The sequence below is a fragment of the Homarus americanus genome, unplaced genomic scaffold (genome assembly GCF_018991925.1).
Source record: "Homarus americanus isolate GMGI-L3 unplaced genomic scaffold, GMGI_Hamer_2.0 scaffold57965, whole genome shotgun sequence".
In the NCBI taxonomy this organism is placed as follows: domain Eukaryota; kingdom Metazoa; phylum Arthropoda; class Malacostraca; order Decapoda; family Nephropidae; genus Homarus; species Homarus americanus.
The window spans coordinates 3,921,353-3,942,213 of NW_024725031.1; the positions used below are offsets into that span (position 1 = coordinate 3,921,353).

The 20,861-nt window shown below is 41.8% G+C and overlaps 1 protein-coding gene across 7 annotated transcripts in view; it reads right to left on the reverse strand.

Moving 5' to 3' along the window:
- Positions 1-20,861, reverse strand: part of LOC121864656 (shootin-1-like) — a 67,585-nt gene that overhangs the window by 20,009 nt on the left and 26,715 nt on the right. For 4 of the 7 annotated variants that reach the window (XM_042363782.1, XM_042363786.1, XM_042363784.1 and 1 more), the window contains 2 exons: positions 12,815-12,928; positions 714-835 (listed from right to left, as the gene is read on the reverse strand). In XM_042363782.1, coding sequence (XP_042219716.1) covers positions 714-835; positions 12,815-12,928 — 236 coding nt within the window. The remainder of the gene's footprint in view (positions 1-713; positions 836-12,814; positions 12,929-20,861) is intronic. The other 3 variants (XM_042363788.1, XM_042363787.1, XM_042363785.1) reach the window with 2 other exon arrangements.

Genomic DNA, 20,861 nt, shown 5'->3' on the forward strand with positions numbered 1-20,861 from the left:
GCGCAGAGTCTCATTGACTCACCACCCTCCTCCTCTCCCGCCCTCCTCCGCTCCCTCCCTCCTCTTCCGCTCTCGCCATACTCCTCCCCTCCAGCCATCCGCCTCCTCTGCTTCACTACCCACCACACATTCGCTCTACCACCTCCGCCCATCGGTGAGTACCAATACAAACTTAATAGTTATATATGTATGCATTATTTTCTATAGAAATGGCAATGATTTTCTGTATATGTAATGTACAGTATTTTATAGGGCAAAGGGAGGCCCAGGAACGTAACTCGCGTATTTTATCTATTTCTTATGGGGAAAATTGATCCGCTTAATGTTGTTTCGTATAACGTCGCATTTTTAAGAACGTAACCCTGACGTTAAGTGAGGACTTACTGTATAAGTAAAGCTCCATCAGTATTTTTTTTAGTCAAAACTATACTTGTAACAAATCTGGATAAATTTCAGGTGTACACAAACATGTATCTTTAACCAGTTTTCTCTTTAGTATAATTAGCAAAACAGTTCTAGCAATAGCTACAAGAGTTACAGTGGTAATACTGTACTTCATAACACACTGGGTCAGATGGTCTGAACACTTGGCACATACACAGGGCCTACCTCGCTAGTGTGGTCACAAGTCAGGGCCATGGATGCTGCACTTCACCTGCTAATGCTCAGCCACGTAGATAATGGCCCTTGCTACAGCTAACAACAATACTAACCTCTGTGGCACGGTTAAAAGCCTGGGCCATGGACTCTGTTTCCACCTGGTAGCGCTGTCGCAGATCGTCGTACTCGTGGTAGACAGCCTCAGACACTGTAGAGACGACTGGTGAGTCAGAGTCTGCCAGAGAGAGAAAGAGAAAGGAAGAAGACAGATAGGAAGAGAAGAGAATAAGGAGAACAAGGGATAGTTGATGAATAAGCAAGAGACTTTAATATAGACAGAAACAGAGAAACAGAAGATTGAGGAGAGTGCAGAAGGTACATGGTACATGCAGACATGAGGTATACATATATATTGGACCATGCAAGGACACTATAATGAATGAATCTTGACAAGGACTCATACACATGGCATACATAATAATTTAATCTTCAGAGTAAAACAATTAACCAAAACAGATTTAAGTCAGATATGTTTTATTTCATGATAACTTTAGGATTCACAAACCATATACAGTACAGCATATTGGTATATACAGTACAGCATAATGGTATATACAGTAAAGCATACTGGTATATACAGTAATATTGTACAGGTACAGTACTGTACTGTATACTGTCCTGTACAGGTTGACAACCCTTTATCCGAAATTCCAAAAACCGAAAAGCTCTGAAAACCTAAAGTTTTTTTGTGGAGCATTTTTTTTTTTTTTTTTTTTTAACAGCCTACCCGGGCACAGGTCACTGACCCACATCGGGGCCTGGGGGGTAAAAATGTAATAGTAATAATAATAATAATAATAATAATAATAATAATAATAATAATAATAATAATAATAATAATAATAATAATAATAATAATAATAATAATACAGTAATAATAATAATTATTCATAGTAAATAAAATTTTTAATAAAAAATACAAAAAATAAAATAAGAATGATAACAATAATAATAATAACAATAATACTGTAATAATAAAATAATAATAATAATAATAACAATAACAATAATAAAGAAATACAAGAATGAAAAAAAGATCAAAAGTGAGAAACACGACCTAGACCTATGAATTATTATTATTATTATTATTATTATTATTATTATTATTATTAATTTTTTAGCCCCCAGGCCCCAATGTGGGTCATAACCTGTGCCCGGGTGGGCTGATCCCTGTAAAAAAAAAAAAAAAAAACCTACCGGTAACCATTCTGAAAACCGAAAAATTCCAAAAACCGAAATGCATCTGGTCCCAAGGATTTCGGATAAGGGATTGTCAACCTGTATTAAAATAAATAAATGGGGTTTGAAACTAAAACATTCAACATATGCTTTTGTTAATATCAAGCATTTTTTAAGTAATGCTGATGCATAAAAGACCAATGAATAAATAGCTATAAAAAAAACAAATACTATTTTCTTGAATGTTGGAACAACATATTTATTGATCAAATCGTACTTTGGAACTAAAAATTTCTCCTAAATATTGAATCGCTTAATTTTCACCTACAAGTGGTCCCACCTGCCAGGATTTTACCACAATCAATAATGGTTTAAGAGAACAAGACAGATAAAACAGATACAGAGTAGTCTAATCACCCATTGACCAGAAAAAATAAACTAGACCTGTACTTGTAAAATTAATATCCTTCACTGACTACAAAATGCTGAGGGCCAAAACCTGACGCACAACTGATAAAAGAAGACAAATCAATCAAACTGCTTTAAAAACTGGAACAAATCTTTAAATAATAAACAAAAGCATGACAGGAATCAAACACATTTTGCATTTTCATCTGACAACATTATGAGCATCAGTGGAGCACCTGTTATATATGTCTCTTGGGGTTATTATTAGCACCTGTGATTCACTATGGGTCATTATGAGCACCTTTGATTCACTAAGGGTCCTTATGAGTAACAACACTTATGCATCGCCTAACATTTTTAGCAAAAAGATTCAAATTGACTACTGTATTTTTATTATAGTTTTTGGCTTTGGCTCATTTTGCCCTTTTTTTTTAAGGAATGCAAAATATTGTTGGAAAAAGACAGCGATATTGTGCCGCCATCTACCGGTAAACCTGTATTGCAATTACTACACGGACAAACATAACATTAATTAGTAATGTATGAACACCGCTCCCACCAGGTGTTGTTTTTCGATTCCATTCATTTTTCCCACACATGTTCTTATCATTATACTGTATTAAGTACAGTATTTTAAAAGTGGCAACAATTACTAGAACCTAATATAGAATATGATCTAACCAAGCAAAGAAAATTACCTGACCTTACCTTTTTTACTTTTTACTTATATCCTCTTCACCACTGATCGACTTGGATTTTTTTTTTAGATTGCCCCAGAGGGAGCTAGTTTATTGGGCACCCCTTTACATCCTGTGCAAGGTGAAGTGCAGAAGCATTTACAGTGCCCATCTGAGAAGCATGCTAAGTTCATGCTTGCCTTTATGACTCATGCATTAAGGGCATAAAAGCCTGAAGGGTCATAGGTTTTGTCAGCAAGTTACATAAAGTGACAGAATGATGAGTGTGTGGGGGGAAAGTTCCCGGTACATTTCATCTGTTTATGGAAAAGTGTGGCAGGTCCCTAATAATGTCAAGTGCCAGGCCTGTCACTAGAAGGAGGGATATCTGGTCAGGGAGGGAAGAAGTGTTTACAAACAAGTCCTGGTTCTGCTGAGTGGACTGTCTTAGACTGGTGGCGGTGGCTGCCCGCCCCTCCATGAGACAGATCGCCCTCTCTAGTGATGCTGTGAAGACCAGCCTTCTGTCCGAGAATTTGTACTGGGACGATTTACGCAATACTGTTTTCTCTTGGAATACCATACTGATCTGCATTGACCCGCACTTGTAAGTACAGCCTAAGTACTGAAATATTGTTGACTAATTACGCCTACTCGTTTCTGCCTAACCTGGAGTAATAAGACAATGCAGAGTAAAGCGAAGCTGAGATTAATAGAGTTATGAACTTTGTGTTATGTCAGTATGTTTGATAAATTGTAATTAACATAAAATTGTGTGAGACTAACTAATTATGTATCAGATGGATCACCTTGTAATATTATGAACGCCTTCTCCTCTGCAGGTTTTGACCACATCAATAAATATTGAATGCGTCAAAAGACGGGTTTCAATCATTCCCTTCGACTTGCCCGTCACCTGAACGTCCTTAACTAAGGCGTTTACAAGACAATATATTTGCATTACTCAATGAATTCTTGTCTCATTACGGACAACGTGATAGTAAATACCTGTAATCTAACGATACTTAAGAAACATGTTGCAGTATAATAATCGTGGATACGAGGTGCTGACCACATATACTGTATACTCTATAACGTTCCCTCAAATTCTATTTTAATATTTTACTTATTCATTCCTGGGTTCTACATGAACAACATATTACAGCCCTAGTACAGTAAACAAGCGACGTCCTCATTGTAAGTTCCCACACGTCTGCATCCGTTATCGAGTTACTGTATAGTGCTGACAGACACCTGGAGCGAGAGGCAGACAGGGCCAGACACCTTCTCAGACTTGCTGTGGTTAATGCACCAGGAACTGGTCTACGGCAGAGCCGCAGGTTAGGACAGCCGCTCCAGAGGGCACGAGAGGGAGAGAGAGAAAAAGAGAGGGAGAGAGATGAAGATTTCCGAATTTCCCAGATCGCCGGGAGGTTTTTCACTTTACTCTTATTTAGTTTTTTTTTCACACAACACTTAAAACACTGAAGCTCAGCAAATATGTCTATTTATATATTTTTGTCAATACATTATTAAAAGTTAAGTAATATTATTCAACTTAAGATACGGTTAATTATAAAGAAGAAAATATGCAGCCTGGGACAGATACTTGTATTGACCAGGTGGTGTTGGATCTCACGCCCACACCACTGCGGTAAGTAGGAGGTTAGGGCCTGAAGCCACATTCTAAAGTGATCGTAACTGATGATGCACTAACACAAAATAACATTAAAAATGCATAAAGATTACTTTCAAAATCCACGTCAACTCGATAAGGGAATATCCTACTTAAGGCAGAGGTTATTTTTAATGTTTTTTTTTTCGGGACAAAAAACCCCAGGACAAAATCCCCCGACAAAAACCCCGCATAGTAAAAAATAAAACAGAATTTGTTTAAAGTTTTCAATAATTTTCTTACAAATCCACTTTGATATCACATCTTACCATTACTGTCCTCACTTTTTGAGACCTCAGGGGACCCGTGACCTCACAATCTCTGGTCTCTCAGGTCTGTTCAATGACGTGTGGTACCATGAGGTGAACTGTATAAAAACCTTGTTCACTTGTGCACTAATTCAGTTTTCCTTAAACAGTCTTTGAATACAGTTGGAAGCTAGATAGCTCGTTTCTATTTTTCATACAAATTTCATTTAACGTTAGGTTAGGTTAAGTTCCAGTAGAGATGGGGGTTTTTGTCCGGTAGAGGTGGAGTTTTTGTCCCGTGGGGTTTTTGTCCGGTGGGGATTTTGTACGGTGGGGTTTTTGTCATGGACCCGTTTTTTCTATGTGTGTGTGTTTTAGTTTAAGTTATGCATGGTAATATAGGGAACCAAAAGTGGGTCATTGGCACCATCGAACCGCAATGACTAAGTTCCCCCACTTGGGAAAATCATATTCGTTTGTCAGGAAAGCAGAGCACTGGGTTGACTAACGCAGCAAAAAAAATCATTATTTGTTCGTTTTCGCTCATTCTCACATCACGGGAAGGATAGTATGATAGAGGAGTGGTTTCTTACGCAGAAATGCACTCCGGGGTTTGAGATGATTCCTCTAAGTACCTGTATGTGGCAACAAGAGGACGTGTGGTGTGTGTGTGTAAGCACATAAAGGTAAGTGCGTGTGGGGGCACATGAAGATAAGTGTGGGGGGGCACAGGAAGATAAGTGTGGGGGGCACAGGAAGATAAGTGTGGGGGCACAGAGGGGTGTGGGGGCACATGAAGATAAGTGTGTGGGGGGCACAGGAAGATAAGTGTGGGGGGGCACATGAAGATAAGTGTGTGGGGGCACAGGAAGATAAGTGTGTGGGGCACATGAAGATAAGTGTGGGGGGGCACAGGAAGAAGTGTGGTGAGGGCACATGAAGATAAATGTGTGGGGGCACATGTGTGTGTGGGGGAGCACAGGAAGATAAGTGTGGGGGGCACATGAAGATAAGTGTGTGGGGGGCACATGAAGATAAGTGTGTGGGGGGGCACATGAAGGTATGTGTGGGGGCACATGAGAAGATAAGTGTGTGGGGGGCACAGGAGGTAAGTGTGTGGGGGCACAGGAAGATAAGTGTGGGGGGCACATGAAGATAAGTGTGTGGGGCACATGAAGATAAGTGTGTGGGGGGCACAGGAAGGTAGTGTGTGTGTGGGTGAGGGGCACATGAAGATAAATGTGTGGGGGACACAGGAAGAGATAAGTGTGTGTGGGGAGCACAGGAAGATAAATGTGTGGGGGGGCACATGAGAGATAAATGTGTGTGGGGGCACAGGAAGATAAGTGTGTGTGGGGAGCACATGAAGATAAATGTGTGGGGACACAGGAAGATAAGTGTGTGGGGAGCACATGAAGATAAGTGTGTGGGGGGCACAGGAGGTAGTGGGGTGTGTGTGGGGGGGCACAGGAAGATAAGGGTGTGTGGGGAGCACATGGAGATGTGTGGGGGCACAGGAAGATAAATGTGTGTGGGGGCACAGGAAGATAAGTGTGTGTGGGGAGCACATGAAGATAAGTGTGTGGGGGACACAGGAAGATAAGTGTGTGTGGGGGAGCACATGGAGATGTGTGGGGGGGGGGGAGGCACATGAAGATAAGTATGTGTAGCAGCATGAGATTAAAGGAATGTGGTGCACGTTATGCCAGCTACTACCTGGCCTGGTCATCAACACCTCGAGTCAGCCGTGGAGGTCATTCCTACACACGCCAAGACAGCACACGGCGCTTGAAAGCATCAACAACTATGGAGTACATTACAAACAGCTTTAAAAACTAAACAAAAGTAATTAAGGGGCATGTCCTAGGGTGCCTCCTTCTCACTTTATTTTTTTATACGCGCCTGTACTGACACAATCGTGGTTGATATTACGTATAATCCTGTCAACAGGCGAGATACCTCACTAGTAGAGCAATAGTCAAGAGTACAAGTAAACAATTAGGCAACAGGACGCTTCACTGTACATTGCGTCACCGTCAGCCGTGTGTGAGCAACAGATAATCAATACACATTTAATATCATGTTTACCAAGTTGTTACTGAAAGTTGCATTTTGGTCACTGAGCACAAACAAAAGTTATCAGCACACATCAGTATTTATGTGATACCTACAGTATACTGTATAGTGTATACCATAATATAACTGATCTTCAACATAGTGCTGTTCGCCCTCCCAGAATAATGGAGATCTATATACTCGGCATCTTAAGTTATGTCATTATAGAGCAGTATAAACGACAGCAACCCCCCCCCCCATAGATCCTGAATGGTTCATTAAGTCATCTACAAAATTTTTAAAGAAAGTAGCTTATACACTTATACGACAAAAACAAAAACACCATCTGCTATTAGTAGCAACGGAGATCAAAACGACAAATGCCTACAAACACTAAAGTAATGTGATTGTTGTTTCCTCCTACTTTTCGAAACGGGGAAATAATTTAGGCAGTCTCGGGCAACAAGAGGCGTGACAGTAATCAGGTGGAAGGCGTGGCAGGGAACACTGAAACAAAACACAGGAGTATTAACCGAGGTGGCGCGCGGGCCACACTGAGCTGGCTCATCCACCCAGGCGCTACAAAAATCCTGGAAAATCTCCAAGGAATGTTGAACACCAAGAGGAGACCAAGAAACACACATGGCAGAGACGCAGCCAAGCAGTCGCTGGCCACAGCTCAATTACTGGACAATTATAATTAATGCCACAAAAACGGGAAAGTATAAGATAAATCAAGAGTAAACACAAACATAAAGAAGTAAATTGCTCCACAGCTCCACACAGACTCGTAAAGCTTGATAACCGCACCAGCAGGTGGAGTGGCACACGGTTAGTCTGCTGCTGTTGCTACTATACTCTCCCGTGACAAAAAACATTGAGATAAAACGGAGACGTATGGGCGTTGCAGCTGTCACGGTAGTGAGGAGGAGGAACGGCCACCTGAATCATGACACCACACTTCGACTAATGGCTTATTGACACTAACGCCTTCATGCCATTCACCACATGTTACCTGGCAACAGTTACTTGGAAACATTTAAGAGGAACACACTTCAAACACATACACACTGCCTTCTTGGACAAATGAAAACTACCGTAATCGTACTTCAAGCTTGTCAGTTCCAAGAATATAACACACTATCGTGCTCGCCTCAGTATCACCCGTCAAGACCGCGGAATGACTGACGACGGAGCTAGGCTGCTGCAGGGTCATGGTGGCTTCTGACAGCAGAGACCACCGAGCTAAACATGATACGCGAGCTCAGGGACCCCGAGAACCAACATATGGATATCAAACATCACTTACTCCTCTCCATTAAGTCGTCCCGAGCAAACCTGTCCCTGGGGTCTGATAAACAAACCAGCCCCCAAAGAGTTCTGAGGTCCCGCTGATGAAGAAGACAACCTGGGTGGAAGGACAAATGTGTGTGTGTGTGTGAATAGAGAGAGGCTGGAGGAGTGTAGCGCGAACCTCCCCAAACACAGCGGGGTGACCACACTTCTGCGGTCAGTGTGGCGGGGCTCACCAGGTTATTCTCAGACATCACTACCACGTGGCCACGTCCTGCCTCATCTACCACTGCTGCCTGCTGATGATACTACCTGGTAATACTATCACTGCTGCTTGCAGACAAAGTATTGCTTATTGACACTGATTGTTTTGACACCGCCACCACTAGTGACAATGTGCCCAAGGACCATCATCTCTGTCGTTAAAGAAAAAAAGAGTAATGCTCCCGGTTGGCCACGTATTAGCTCTGGCAGTAAGCTTCGTGAGTAGTTAAATGTTCCCCTATATCATACAGAGCTCCAATTTAACCATTGGACCCTAATCGAACCTAACTATATGACTCGGATCGAGGGTCTTGTCTTACTGGATCCCAACTTAATTTTAACATTAGTATTGGAGCCCAGTCCTAATGGCCCATGATCTTAATGGCTGTTTGATTAGGTTAGGGCCTCGTTAGAATGGGGGGGGGGGGGTCATTTAACCTGTAACCAAAAGCCTAGCTACCACACCTCAGCCTAATGACCTCTCACCAGCTAAGTACTGGGTACATCGTTTCATTACAGTAGGTAATTGACCTACTCATTTCACCGTAATAAAAGCCACTTGCTTGGCGTAAAATCTCCAATAAATTTGCACCTTTAAATTTCCCTCCTTCACTTTTTCGCTAAAGTTGTGGTCACTAGACTGTATATTTTATCCGTTTTAGGGCAGCCTGCAAGTTTTAAATGCCTCCTGGATATAATATATATCTTGTTTTTTTTTAGAGCTGGGGATTTATTATTATTTTTATCTGCCACAGAAAACACATTTACACCACAAGTAATCGGAGGAACTTCTCTAAGGGCACGAGTTATAAGGAATGATAATATTACGGTTCGTAAGATTTGGTTACTTCTCTTAAAATATCCACACGCAGGCTTCTGTATACAGGTATTTCAAATTTTATATACAAATGTAAATGTCAATGCAAATAAGCCTTTATCAACTTCCTTGGGTTACCCGTGGTTGAATCAACTTAATGTTGCCACTTTATACGCCTACACTGTCCGTGTAGAGTACAATACAGTATACAGTACAGTACATGCTGCATCAGTGTCAACTTATGTAATAGTTTTACTGAATACCTATTTTTCTATTTACATAACTTTTATTATGAGTTCACCATTCGAACATGTGGCTCAGTTGGTACTTATTCAGTACAGTACTCTCTTAATATCAAAGATGGCCTTAACAGTCACCACCACTCAGCCGAGGTCAGTTCTTAACTCGGGAGTAAAACCACACGTGAACCCGCTGTCCGGGCCACTATAATATCTACACATTTGCTTTATCGAAGTACGCATTAAGGAGGAAACTAACCTGACTTTACCATGCTACTTGCTCCCCCATCTTCTCCCGTGAGCAGGACGTAACAACTACAGTAGACAAGTCTAGGTTAAACTGCTCAACCTTGAAAATTTCTGATATAACGGAGACGTTGGCCGGCTTCTACATTTTTCATTGACAGTTAATTTTTTTTTCTTTTGGCACCTCAGTGGAATGTAATCGTACCATCAGCCGAGTAAAAGATACTGTCGCACTGCGCCGTTTGTTATTGTTGTGAGTAGAGGAACGAGCCACCGACCTACATGTACACAAGCACAAGAGATCTTCATTTGGTTAAGCCTGTCATAGTTTCTGGTGTGATATAATAATGGCTCTTTGTTTGAACTTTAATTGGTTAACAGATGGTGATGGAGACTTGTTATATACATTAATTTTGAGTAGAATTTATTTACTGGTATCATTGTGTAAAAGAGATCTTCCAGAACTTGCATGTCTTGTTTCTCCCCGCGTGTATGAATTAATGTAACGAAATGAAACGAAATGCATAACCTTGAAAGACGTAAACAATGAGAAATATCCCTGAACACAATATAACATTGAACACAGTGGAAAACGATCCGAGGATGCCTTAAAAATAAGTCCCCACACACACACACACAGTCAAACCAGCGGTGTGCAGGACAGAGGCTGGCCCGGCCACATACCTCCACCACACTAGTTTATCTGCCAAAACCAATTCTGTGACCACCTCACTCTCCACTACAGTGCCTTCTGGATAACAACATGTAGTGGATTACTCTGAGGAATAACATCTCATTAAATCCTGGTCATCAGGTTCTCTTATTATAGTTTTTATATAACAGTGAAGCATGTGTCATAGGAACGGATATTCTTAACTCCTATACACCAAAACAATCATAGCAACATACCCGTTTTTTTTATATAAACGCAGACCTAAAGTAACACAACTACTGTATTCCTTAACCATAACCACTGAACATCAAGACTGATCCTTCATCCATAACTATACTGTACCACACCAAGGTGCTCTCCAGAATAAATAGGCTATGTACTCATATACCGTGGACCACTGCCGATCACTACCAGGAACCTACCTAATGAATTACCAGGTGTCTGGGTCTTTGTGTCGGAAATTATGATTTTGTTTTAAAGTGTAGGGGACCTTTACTCAGAACAAGACGTAAGGACCACCTGGTTCTTCAGGCGACTAGGTCTTGGTACAAGGACCCGGGGCGGAGGGTCACCTTGGTGTGTTACTAGTAAGACTGGAGTTTCAACCTCAGTTGGTGTGTCAGTTGGCAGCGACTGGGGCGTCATGGTATGCGAGCAGCCAGTAACTCTGCCATCCTCAACGATTACCTGGATACCTTTTGGCCGAGGCGGGTACTAACTATCTCGATGAGAAACTGCAGAAATGGACTGACGTGTGTGTGTGTGTGGCGGGGGTATCTCATACAATAGCTTCAAGTACAGAGGGGATGTTACTTCACCTCCATCATCACCCCCACGAATCTGTTGACATTGAAATGGGCTTGGTGATGGAGATACGGGTCTGGTGACTGTCATACAGTACCTGGTGTGTGTGTGTGTGTGTGTGAGCGGAGGATTTGCAGACATTGGTAGCGTTCACTAGGCACTGACTCACCATGACGTCAAAGCACCTCCTCCTCACCCAATACTCGCTCCAAAAAGTGTCTTTGCGATTTTGTGTGAGACAATACGACACAACGAACGAAGACAAAAGGAGTCGTTCTGTTCATTTTGAAATTCATCGAACCCCTCCGTAAAGTATACCTTTTGAAGTGAGTTTTACCAAATTCCAGCCTTCCACGTCCGATGAGAATACACACATATATCCTCATAATACTGATAACCTTACAAACAGAAACTACATGTTAATCACCATCACCCTAAGTTATGGAGGTTAAATACATTATTCTGGGAACATGTGTTAAAGAAGGTTGGATTAGGAGTTAACGCTGATTATTTTATGGCCGGCGATTGACCTTAGTGACGACAGGAGGGAACTATAGCAGCATCTAACAGTGGCCGTAAGGCCGAGGTTCAAATGGACCCCCCTCCCCCCCCCACCACCACCTAATCCATCCTTTAGCTTAATTCTAGTCGTTAAGTTAGGGCCTATTAAGGCCCAAGCCTATTTGAAATCATTGGTTGTAATTAATGATCTCTCTCTCTCTCTCTCTCTCTCTCTCTCTCTCTCTCTCTCTTAATCAGTATTTCGTAAACCATTACTTTACGCCCCACTTTGCGAAATAGGGAATTAAAACTGACAAAAACTACCGGTGGAGCGTGAAAAAAAACACAATACATGTAACAAACAGATCCAAGTAGGTGAATTTTACATTTGGAGTAAATAAATGATTCCAACGTAGACAAATGACCATTCGAACCGTAAAATGCACTTTGAGGTTACTTACGTCACCACTGAGGAAATTAAGGCCAGGAAAAGGTAGAGACCGGAGCGGACGAATTCATTAAAATGCTGTGGTCAGGAAAAATGCAAAATCTGGGAGGAGTGGATAAGACACCCAAAAAAAACTGAAAGCCTTTGGAATGGAGGGCCGTCGTTCTCAGTTGGCGAGTCCTCCTTTCCGCTGCCACTACTGAATATATTCCGCACATGAAACTTGATAATAACTTGAGTAAATCCGTGGAAAATGATTACATCTTAATGATTTTGATAAACCCGACATGAAAATGATAATTTAACCGTTATGTGAATCCGTGGGGAAAATAATGTATTTCCACAAATATTATAATGACATGATTTAGATAACTGCAGAGTTTAATGATATGGTAATTTATATAAATGCAATGGGAAAATTAACTAAGTTAATGGAATCTGTGTAAGTAAGCCAGGGGCGAGGTGTGCTCATGGGCGTCGTGGGAACCATAATGAGGGAACAGATCATGTGTGGAGGATGAGGGAGTACACGTGCCACCAGACTGTGTCAACATGGTGAGGGGAAACGAGGGTGAGGGGTCAGGGTCGGTAGTGAGAGGCCAGAGAACAGGAAAGGGTGTGACCTACCGCTCCGGAGGTTGTGTAGGTCGTGTTCGCTCTCCTCGAGGCGAACCTGGATAGCTTCAGCGGCATGGGTGGTCTCCATGTAGCGCTGCTTCAACTCGTCGTAGTCCCGGGTGGCTGTCGTGGAACAAGAACAGTTAGAACATGTTTGATCATGTGTGTGTGTGTGTGTGTGTGTGTGTGTGTGTGTGTGTTATACTCAATTAATATTCCAGCTGTTATCAGTCCAGTAGAATGGTTCAGGAAACGCTTGGTAAGCCAACCCGTGTTAGTAAGTTACACAGCGTGGTTTTTCCATGAGTGGATATACATCATAACACAAAGAATGAACAAACCAAAACATTTAGAGAAACAATTATGTGGATACAAAGCAAATCTCAGCTATAGACCTACGTTATGAAGGAACATTCATAAGATATATGCCAGTTACTCCAATTAGTAAATAAAAATAAACAATCAAGAAAGACCAGACCAACACGACAGAGTAAAAGCTTTGAGTGAGACAGGAAGGGATCTACCAAAGCCCGGCCACAACCGCCCTAGCACGAGCGCTCTTATGTAAACAAAGACGCGTTCCCTACTATGCCACTCGCGTTCTTATAATTATACTCTTTAAGAACGTCTCCTCGCCCGCTGCTCATTAACGTCGCTACAAATCTGCTACCCACATGACCAGGAAAACACCCATACACCCGCCTCTTACACCAGTCTGATGCACTGGACTGTGTGTGTCATCTCTATCTCAAATGTTTCAATCAAAACACCCGCACCCCCCGCCACGCCACGTCTGTGAGTGCCCTACTGTTACGCTGCCCACGTCATAAAAAAAAACACAGCTACCCTACCACCTACAGCTCATACACACACTCACCCCTCAGAAGTCAAGCTATGAGAGAATAAACAAATTAATTAGAACAATGTAAATTACGACTATGAATCATCGTCTTTCTTCAGGCTGTAAGAGGGCGATTCCGAGTAAGCTGTTATCCACTCACTGAATTATATTATTACCAACTTTTACAACAACAAAAATACATTAACCAATCGTCATCACAGAGCAGAAGGGATTAGAATGCTGTGGTGACGATATAGCAACATATAGACTGCATCATCTTTCCAGTTTAAAATACTTTACTAGCGATATTTAAAGCACAGCATGTACTGTAGTAAGAACACAATGCTGACAACATTTAGTGTACAGCGTGTCTTAGTGGAGATCGAATAAAATCGTCTGGCGTTAGCTAAATAAAATAGTAAAAGTACCGTGTGTAACATGTCTTAACAATAAATGATGATGCATTAACAAGAACAATACACTGCATCCACCTTATACTATTAAAAACAGTGTTGGAGATATTTAGAAAGCAGCAACTTTCGGGAAAAGACTGAGGACTGCAGGGCAGCAAGACTAAACACAAGGATCTTCTTGACGGTCAGGTGTCGGCGGAGGGGAGACTAGGATGTGACGCAGTCTGGGCAAGTCAGGATGTGGTGATTCACCCACACGTTGGGGATCATCCTCTACCTCACTAACGCTTTATTCACACCCGGCCGACTTCTTGTAAGTTGTCTAGGTTGATCCTCGATGAGACATTAAAACATACAAGAGTCACACGGTACTCTAGTTGAGTCATATTTGACGTTGAAGCTCAAATATAAACTTCACAAATAACCCCATAAGCGCTGCATTCAAATCCGTAAGTTACCCCAACTTTAAAAAGGCCTACACTTAAACTTGAAAGTTGTATTCACGATGCTCTTAAAAAAATACTCCTTAATTAAGTTAAAAGAATTTTACAACGAATATTAGAAGAAATTGTATATGAAGCCGCAATTAACGAAAAAATATAAATGACAATCACGACAGAGGATTGACTGAGTGCTGTTACTCGAGGGCCGGATTCCTGGTCATTACGACGATCCTGACGATCACGTTGCATCGTGTGTCGGGAAGCAACCACACGACGCTGAGCCTGTAACTAGGAATACAGCGCGTGTAAATACGACGGTTTGTGTCGGATGGCCACACAAACTTTTGTGTCACGAAAGCTAGGTTACCGACACCTTCCCACGGAGGGTAGGGTAATCGTTCGAGCCGAAGAACCTTGGGAGATACAAAATAATTTTGCCTATACCACCTATACTGTATTTTATTAAGATAAGTACCCCTGTGGGAGATATTATTACTAATAACAGCAATCTAGCTCTTGTGGTTCTTCTTGTACACACAACAGAAGGATGCACACACAGCGGAAGGATGTACTGTACAATGAAAGACAAAAGTCGTGTCGTGAAATTTGGTGAAAACATATGCCGAAGGGCTAAACTTTTGGTGCGCTCTGCCTTGTGGTAGGGCTCTCATAATGCTTCACGAGTTATGTTTAATCTTCGGACAAAACCGCGACACGAGTTTTGTTTTCGATTGTACACACAGCTGAAGGATGTACACACAGCTGAAGGATGTACACACAGCTGAAGGATGTACACACAGCTGAAGGATGTACACACAGTTGAAGGATGTACTAACAAACAAAAACGACTGCCTGCGGATAAGAAAGGTATCACAATCAACTTTCTGCAAATAGTGAAGTTAAAATGGTACAAAAATGGCGCTTCTGGTGTCATAAACGCACTGTGCACACGGGGTTGTATCCGGATTCTCTTTGATGGATCCTGTTGTGTAGGTGTAGGTGAGCCTCGACACTTAACGGGATGCCAGTTGACTCCTCATCAGTCCTCATCCGCAACAGCTGTGGTTCTTGGGAACACACAACTTGTCTCTTTCTCCCATTAGTTACTCATAATATTTCGGGAAGTCCACAACTACCCTTATTCTTAAAATAATATTTCTATTCAAGAGGGCGCGTGACCAAGTAACAACTAAAATGAATACCCGAAAAAGTTGATAACGTGGCTGGCAACACCTTGGGATGATACCACTTATCAACACAACCCAAGACACTTCATTGTCAGAAGTAGATACACTACTTCCACTACACTACACCGAAACAGTTACACAATCAACTACATTGTGTTTTAGGTGCAGGTCTACCCCGCAAATTTATACGTATTTTTTTATGAGGGGATTCCACCCTTGGGAATGGGATCGACCATAAAATCCCATCGGGACACTCCTGGGATGCAGGAGCATGACCATATTTCAGCTATCTTCAAAACTGTAACTGGAGATTGCAAACGGACAAACATGGATAGTATACACCGCAACTACTATTGTGACCCTCTGGTCGACCAAGCTATTTCTTTGGCAGCCAGACCCCACAACCCAGCGGACTCACTGCTGTCAGGTTCATTAGGTACAACCCAGGAGCTTATCTAGTACCTTCTTACACGTGCTGTCAGTGTTCACAATGTTTCTTATGTGAACTAGTGTTTACCTCAAAATCCTTAGATCCCAGATGTTACACTGTCACTGTTTTCTTGACATGAAAGGGTGGATTTATATTTTCATAGTGCTGTACCATTTATTTCACTCCAATTATAAATTAATTAGACTCTCAAACTACGTACTGTATCATGCAATATTTTCCAGGTGTATCAGTTACTCCACGATTTCTAAATAAATCAACTTCGGTACCTTTCCTCGTTCCCACAGGTGAAGAGACCACTAAACTATAACAAACACATTTTCTGGGGGAAAGATCGAAATTATGTGATCATAAACTACGTACGAAATGAAAAACAAAATACAGAGAGTAATTTTAAACAAACTAGATACCTAGTAGACGGTTAACTTAATACCTGACAATGTCCACAAGCCATAAAATATATCTGTTATCGTCAGTACAAATTGCATGTTACCTTTGTCATCATACATATTCCAAAATCATACAACTATTTTTGTGTAATAAAGACTAATTTCATATTAACATCCTCAAATTGAAACCTCAACCACGAAAACAACAAACTGCAATACATTTTGAAGACAATTTGTTCGCGCCAGTTCGTTGGTGAGAGAGACATGGCAATGCATGAATTCCACTGAAATTATCAACGAGGGAACCACGCACCTGTAAGGCAAGACGCATGACCAGAAATGATAAACTTGTGGTAATGGCTGAGGTGGCGGTCGTGATCATAGGTGACCAACAACCGTCAACAATAGTGAGGGACCCCGGAAGTAAGGCGTGGTCCAGGCGGATGTGTGTGTGGGGTCAAGTGGGGTGGGGGGGTAAGGGTCGTGCCACGCGATATGCACTTGTCACGAGACCTGCACGTGGCGTCTTTCCTGTCTCTCTTCACTCCTACTATCCCCAACGTTTATCTTCCTTCTTCCTATATCACGTCGATCCTTTATACTTAACCTCTCATGTCTAACTTTATCAGGGATCACACACTATAGCTCTTTATCGAGTGTTTACAAAAAGGGTTTTCTATACAAGCCTGCTCTACACACTCCATTCCTAGCCTGCCCTACACACTCACTCTCTCAAACATATAGACTGTTGGCAGCGTAACACAAGACAACTAGGGAAGCCATAACACCCTACCACTTGTGCCGCCAGCCCCCGCCCTCCGACAATGGCCCTCACACCACCCTCCCCCTCCTAGTGAGGATCTCAGCCCCTCCCGGACATTATTACCCAGATCTACTTGAGACACTGACACCCGACCCTCACCACCCTTCCTTCCCTCCATACATCCCCCCACCAACACCCGATGGTCTCGCTACAATTAAAGTTCAACGTTATTAAAAATTAAGAGTAATTTATGCCAGACTATTTGCGAGTAAACTATTATCACCAGCGAGGAAGTTTCAAGGAAGAGGAATAAGGAAAGACGGAACTGACACTAACTATCTGGAGGCCTTTGATAGCAGGGTTTAGCGGGAACAAAGATAGGGATTAAATTTTAGAAGGCCGACAAATAGGAAGTATATTTTGTACTTGTAAATTAAAGCGATGTTTACTAGTCATACACAGTACCGAGAAAAACAGACGGCTCAATTTGAACGGTAAGCCCGCACTGCCGCAGCTGACCGGCCAACTATGAGGACGATGGAGTTGACGCAAATAACCAAGAGCTGAAAATTTTCAACATAATCTCTCTTCGTGAGGGAAAATACGATAACAGTTTCAAGTTGTGAGAAACAACAGCAAATATGGCGTCAGTAAGACCAATGGTGAGAGTGGACCCCATCCTCGGCAAGCACCCCACGTGTCAACAAGGGGCTGCAGATCATTACTGGTGGTCCGGCCCACTGAGTGATGACACGTCAGTTTTAAGGAGAAAAACGTCTCCTGTCACCATGCTGACACTAGATGATCAAAGGTTCGTATAATGAATATTTCTCGGAAATAAAGATGCAAAAATGCACGTAACTGGTTGACTTACATGATGAAAAACACCAGCATCCAAAAATAACATCAAAAGTATAGACTGACTTAACTAAAAACGTTCACTTAACACCACCTGGGGGACAAAGAGTAAGGCAGGAAGTCTTCTGGGAAAACTTTCACTACTTTAAATAGTGCTCAGTGAACTGGTCCAATTAAGGTTGTCTCAGTAAACTTCCATGTTATATGTGGACGTTGTTTTTATTTTAGCTCAAATAAACAATAGGTGCATTTCTACGTCTTCATTGACGAGGAAAATTCATCGTAGGAACCTCTGATAATGTGAACGGTGGGTCATAACACAGGCTGGCCAGCACCACTAGTGAGCTCATGGTGTGTCTACAGGAACATAAACAACAACAGAGTAAGGTAGTCGACGAAACAGGACGAGGATTGAAGTCTGGCCACCTGCACATAACGAAAACGAAAAACAAGCTGATTATAAACATGCTATCAGCCGCATACTTATAATGTATACTACCAAGGCGTGAATGAGAATAATGAGAGAACAACCTGGCCAGTTGAATTGTACTTCCCTCATCTACCCAACCACACACTCACTCATCCTGCTGCCTCACCGGTCACAGTCCATACCGGTGCCATCACTACTCATGCCTCACCGGGGAAGGTTAGAAACAGGAAGCGCAAAAATGGCTCGTCAAAAGGATAGGCAATTGGCTTCAACTACGTGTTACGGGGAGTAGGAGCCAGTGAGAGCAAGGCTAGGGTTAACAGTGAGAGTGAGTGAGTCAACATGTACTGTGGTGTGGTGATGGGGTGGGAGGAGAGAGAAGTAATGGAGGTGGGGTGGGAGGAGAGAGGTGAGGTATTGTGTTAGGAAGTGGGGGATGAGAAGGGCAGTGTTTGATAGAGTTGACTTTTAACCTAATTTCTCCGTAATAAAATCAGTTCCTTCCTGGCTAGCACCTGACTCACCTACTATATATTGTACCATGAAGACAAATTAACCCTTTCTTCAAGATATTATGAACACACACACGGAAAAAAAAATCGTCCTGGCGGGAGAATCCAAAGGTAAAACTGGTCAAGCTACGATACGGAGCATGGAACACCTCAACACTTCATGACAGGGAAATAACAAGATGAAGAGGCGTCAGTTAGGCTTACGGAAAAAAAATTACCAAGACGATTACGAGAACAGGTTAGGCTCCGCAGCCTCCCCAGCCAATATAAACACGTAGGTACTCAAGCAACACCTGTGCTACCACGAACCAAACCCTACCAACACGTCACCACAACACACACTAACATCACTTGCAGAACCATATTTTCTCGATTACTTTCAACCTCCAAATATGTTCTATATCACATACCACATGGACCGACTTAGAAGCGATAACAAAGTGTACTCAAACACTCACCATAACGTTACTCCCCGTGCTATCAACTATGGTAAGGTACCCATAGCTGACTTGGGCAAGTTCCACCCTAACCTAACCAAACTCAGCCCCTCACACACTAACACTGCTGTTGGCCACCCGTTTCGACACGCCACATAATACCTCGGAGAGTCCATAATTCTCGGAAATGGTCACTGCGGCTTTATCCTGACCTGCCAATAGGCTGTGGCTTCCAGGCATGTCAGCTCGGTGTTATCCCACTTGAACATTCCCACAGACGATTATAGCTAAAAATAGCCCGTACATCACAAATTCTAGTATAGGTACTGTAGATCATGTCAGTAAGTCGTGTTGACAAGCTTAATATCCACGTGACCTGCGGTCGGGTCACTTGACCTCAGGTGACCTAATAATAGCGTCAGGCTAAAACAGGTGGAAAAGGTGATATCATTTAGTTAGGTCATAAGTTAGGGAGAAACATTCAGTAATCTTTATAATAAATCATTAATGATATAATTTGTGAAATTTTATTATTCCTAATTTAATCTGTATTATATCCCTATAATTAATTTATCCTAATATAACTCATAATATATTTCTAAAATAAGCACAGCATTTCTAATAGAATTTGTGATGTATGGACAATTTTTTGCTATAATCGTCCAAATGGGAATCGTCCAAGATGAAACCGTCTATTTGGGAATCGTCTTAGTAGCCTGCAATCGTCAGCTCTTACACAGGACTCCCATTATGGATTCGTAGTTTATTTGTTATACCTTAACTTCGTGTAATACATTACAATAATTCTCACATAATTTCACCTCCGAGAATCCTGATACAGTGTTGTTATATATTTAATCCACAATTTCATACTAAGGCGTCTCCGAATACCAGGCACTCCCGTTTACTTTTATCTTAATTATTTAAAATATTTACATTTAAATATGTGGTCTGTACGATGACAATATCAGTGTTGGCTCGCGTATCTGACAGTCTAACACAATCAACTATAATTATATCATTGTCGCCAAACTGACGCACGCGGCTAATGTCAAGGCTTTGAGATAAATGTTTTCCTCAGTTAATGAGAAAACTGGCACTCACCGACACACTTCGTTGTTAATCGTCTGCGGACTCACAACTCGGAGGATAAATTTACCCTGACTTCATTACATAGAAAGATGTATACGTTTTAAAGACAATATTAAGCTCACGTAGGAAAGAAAAACATTACTTCCGAAGGTTTAACAAAATGACTAATACTTATGGTTGTGTCTTGTTACCACAACTCGACGATGTACAGTCACCCAAAAAAGTCCTGTCACCTTTCACCCT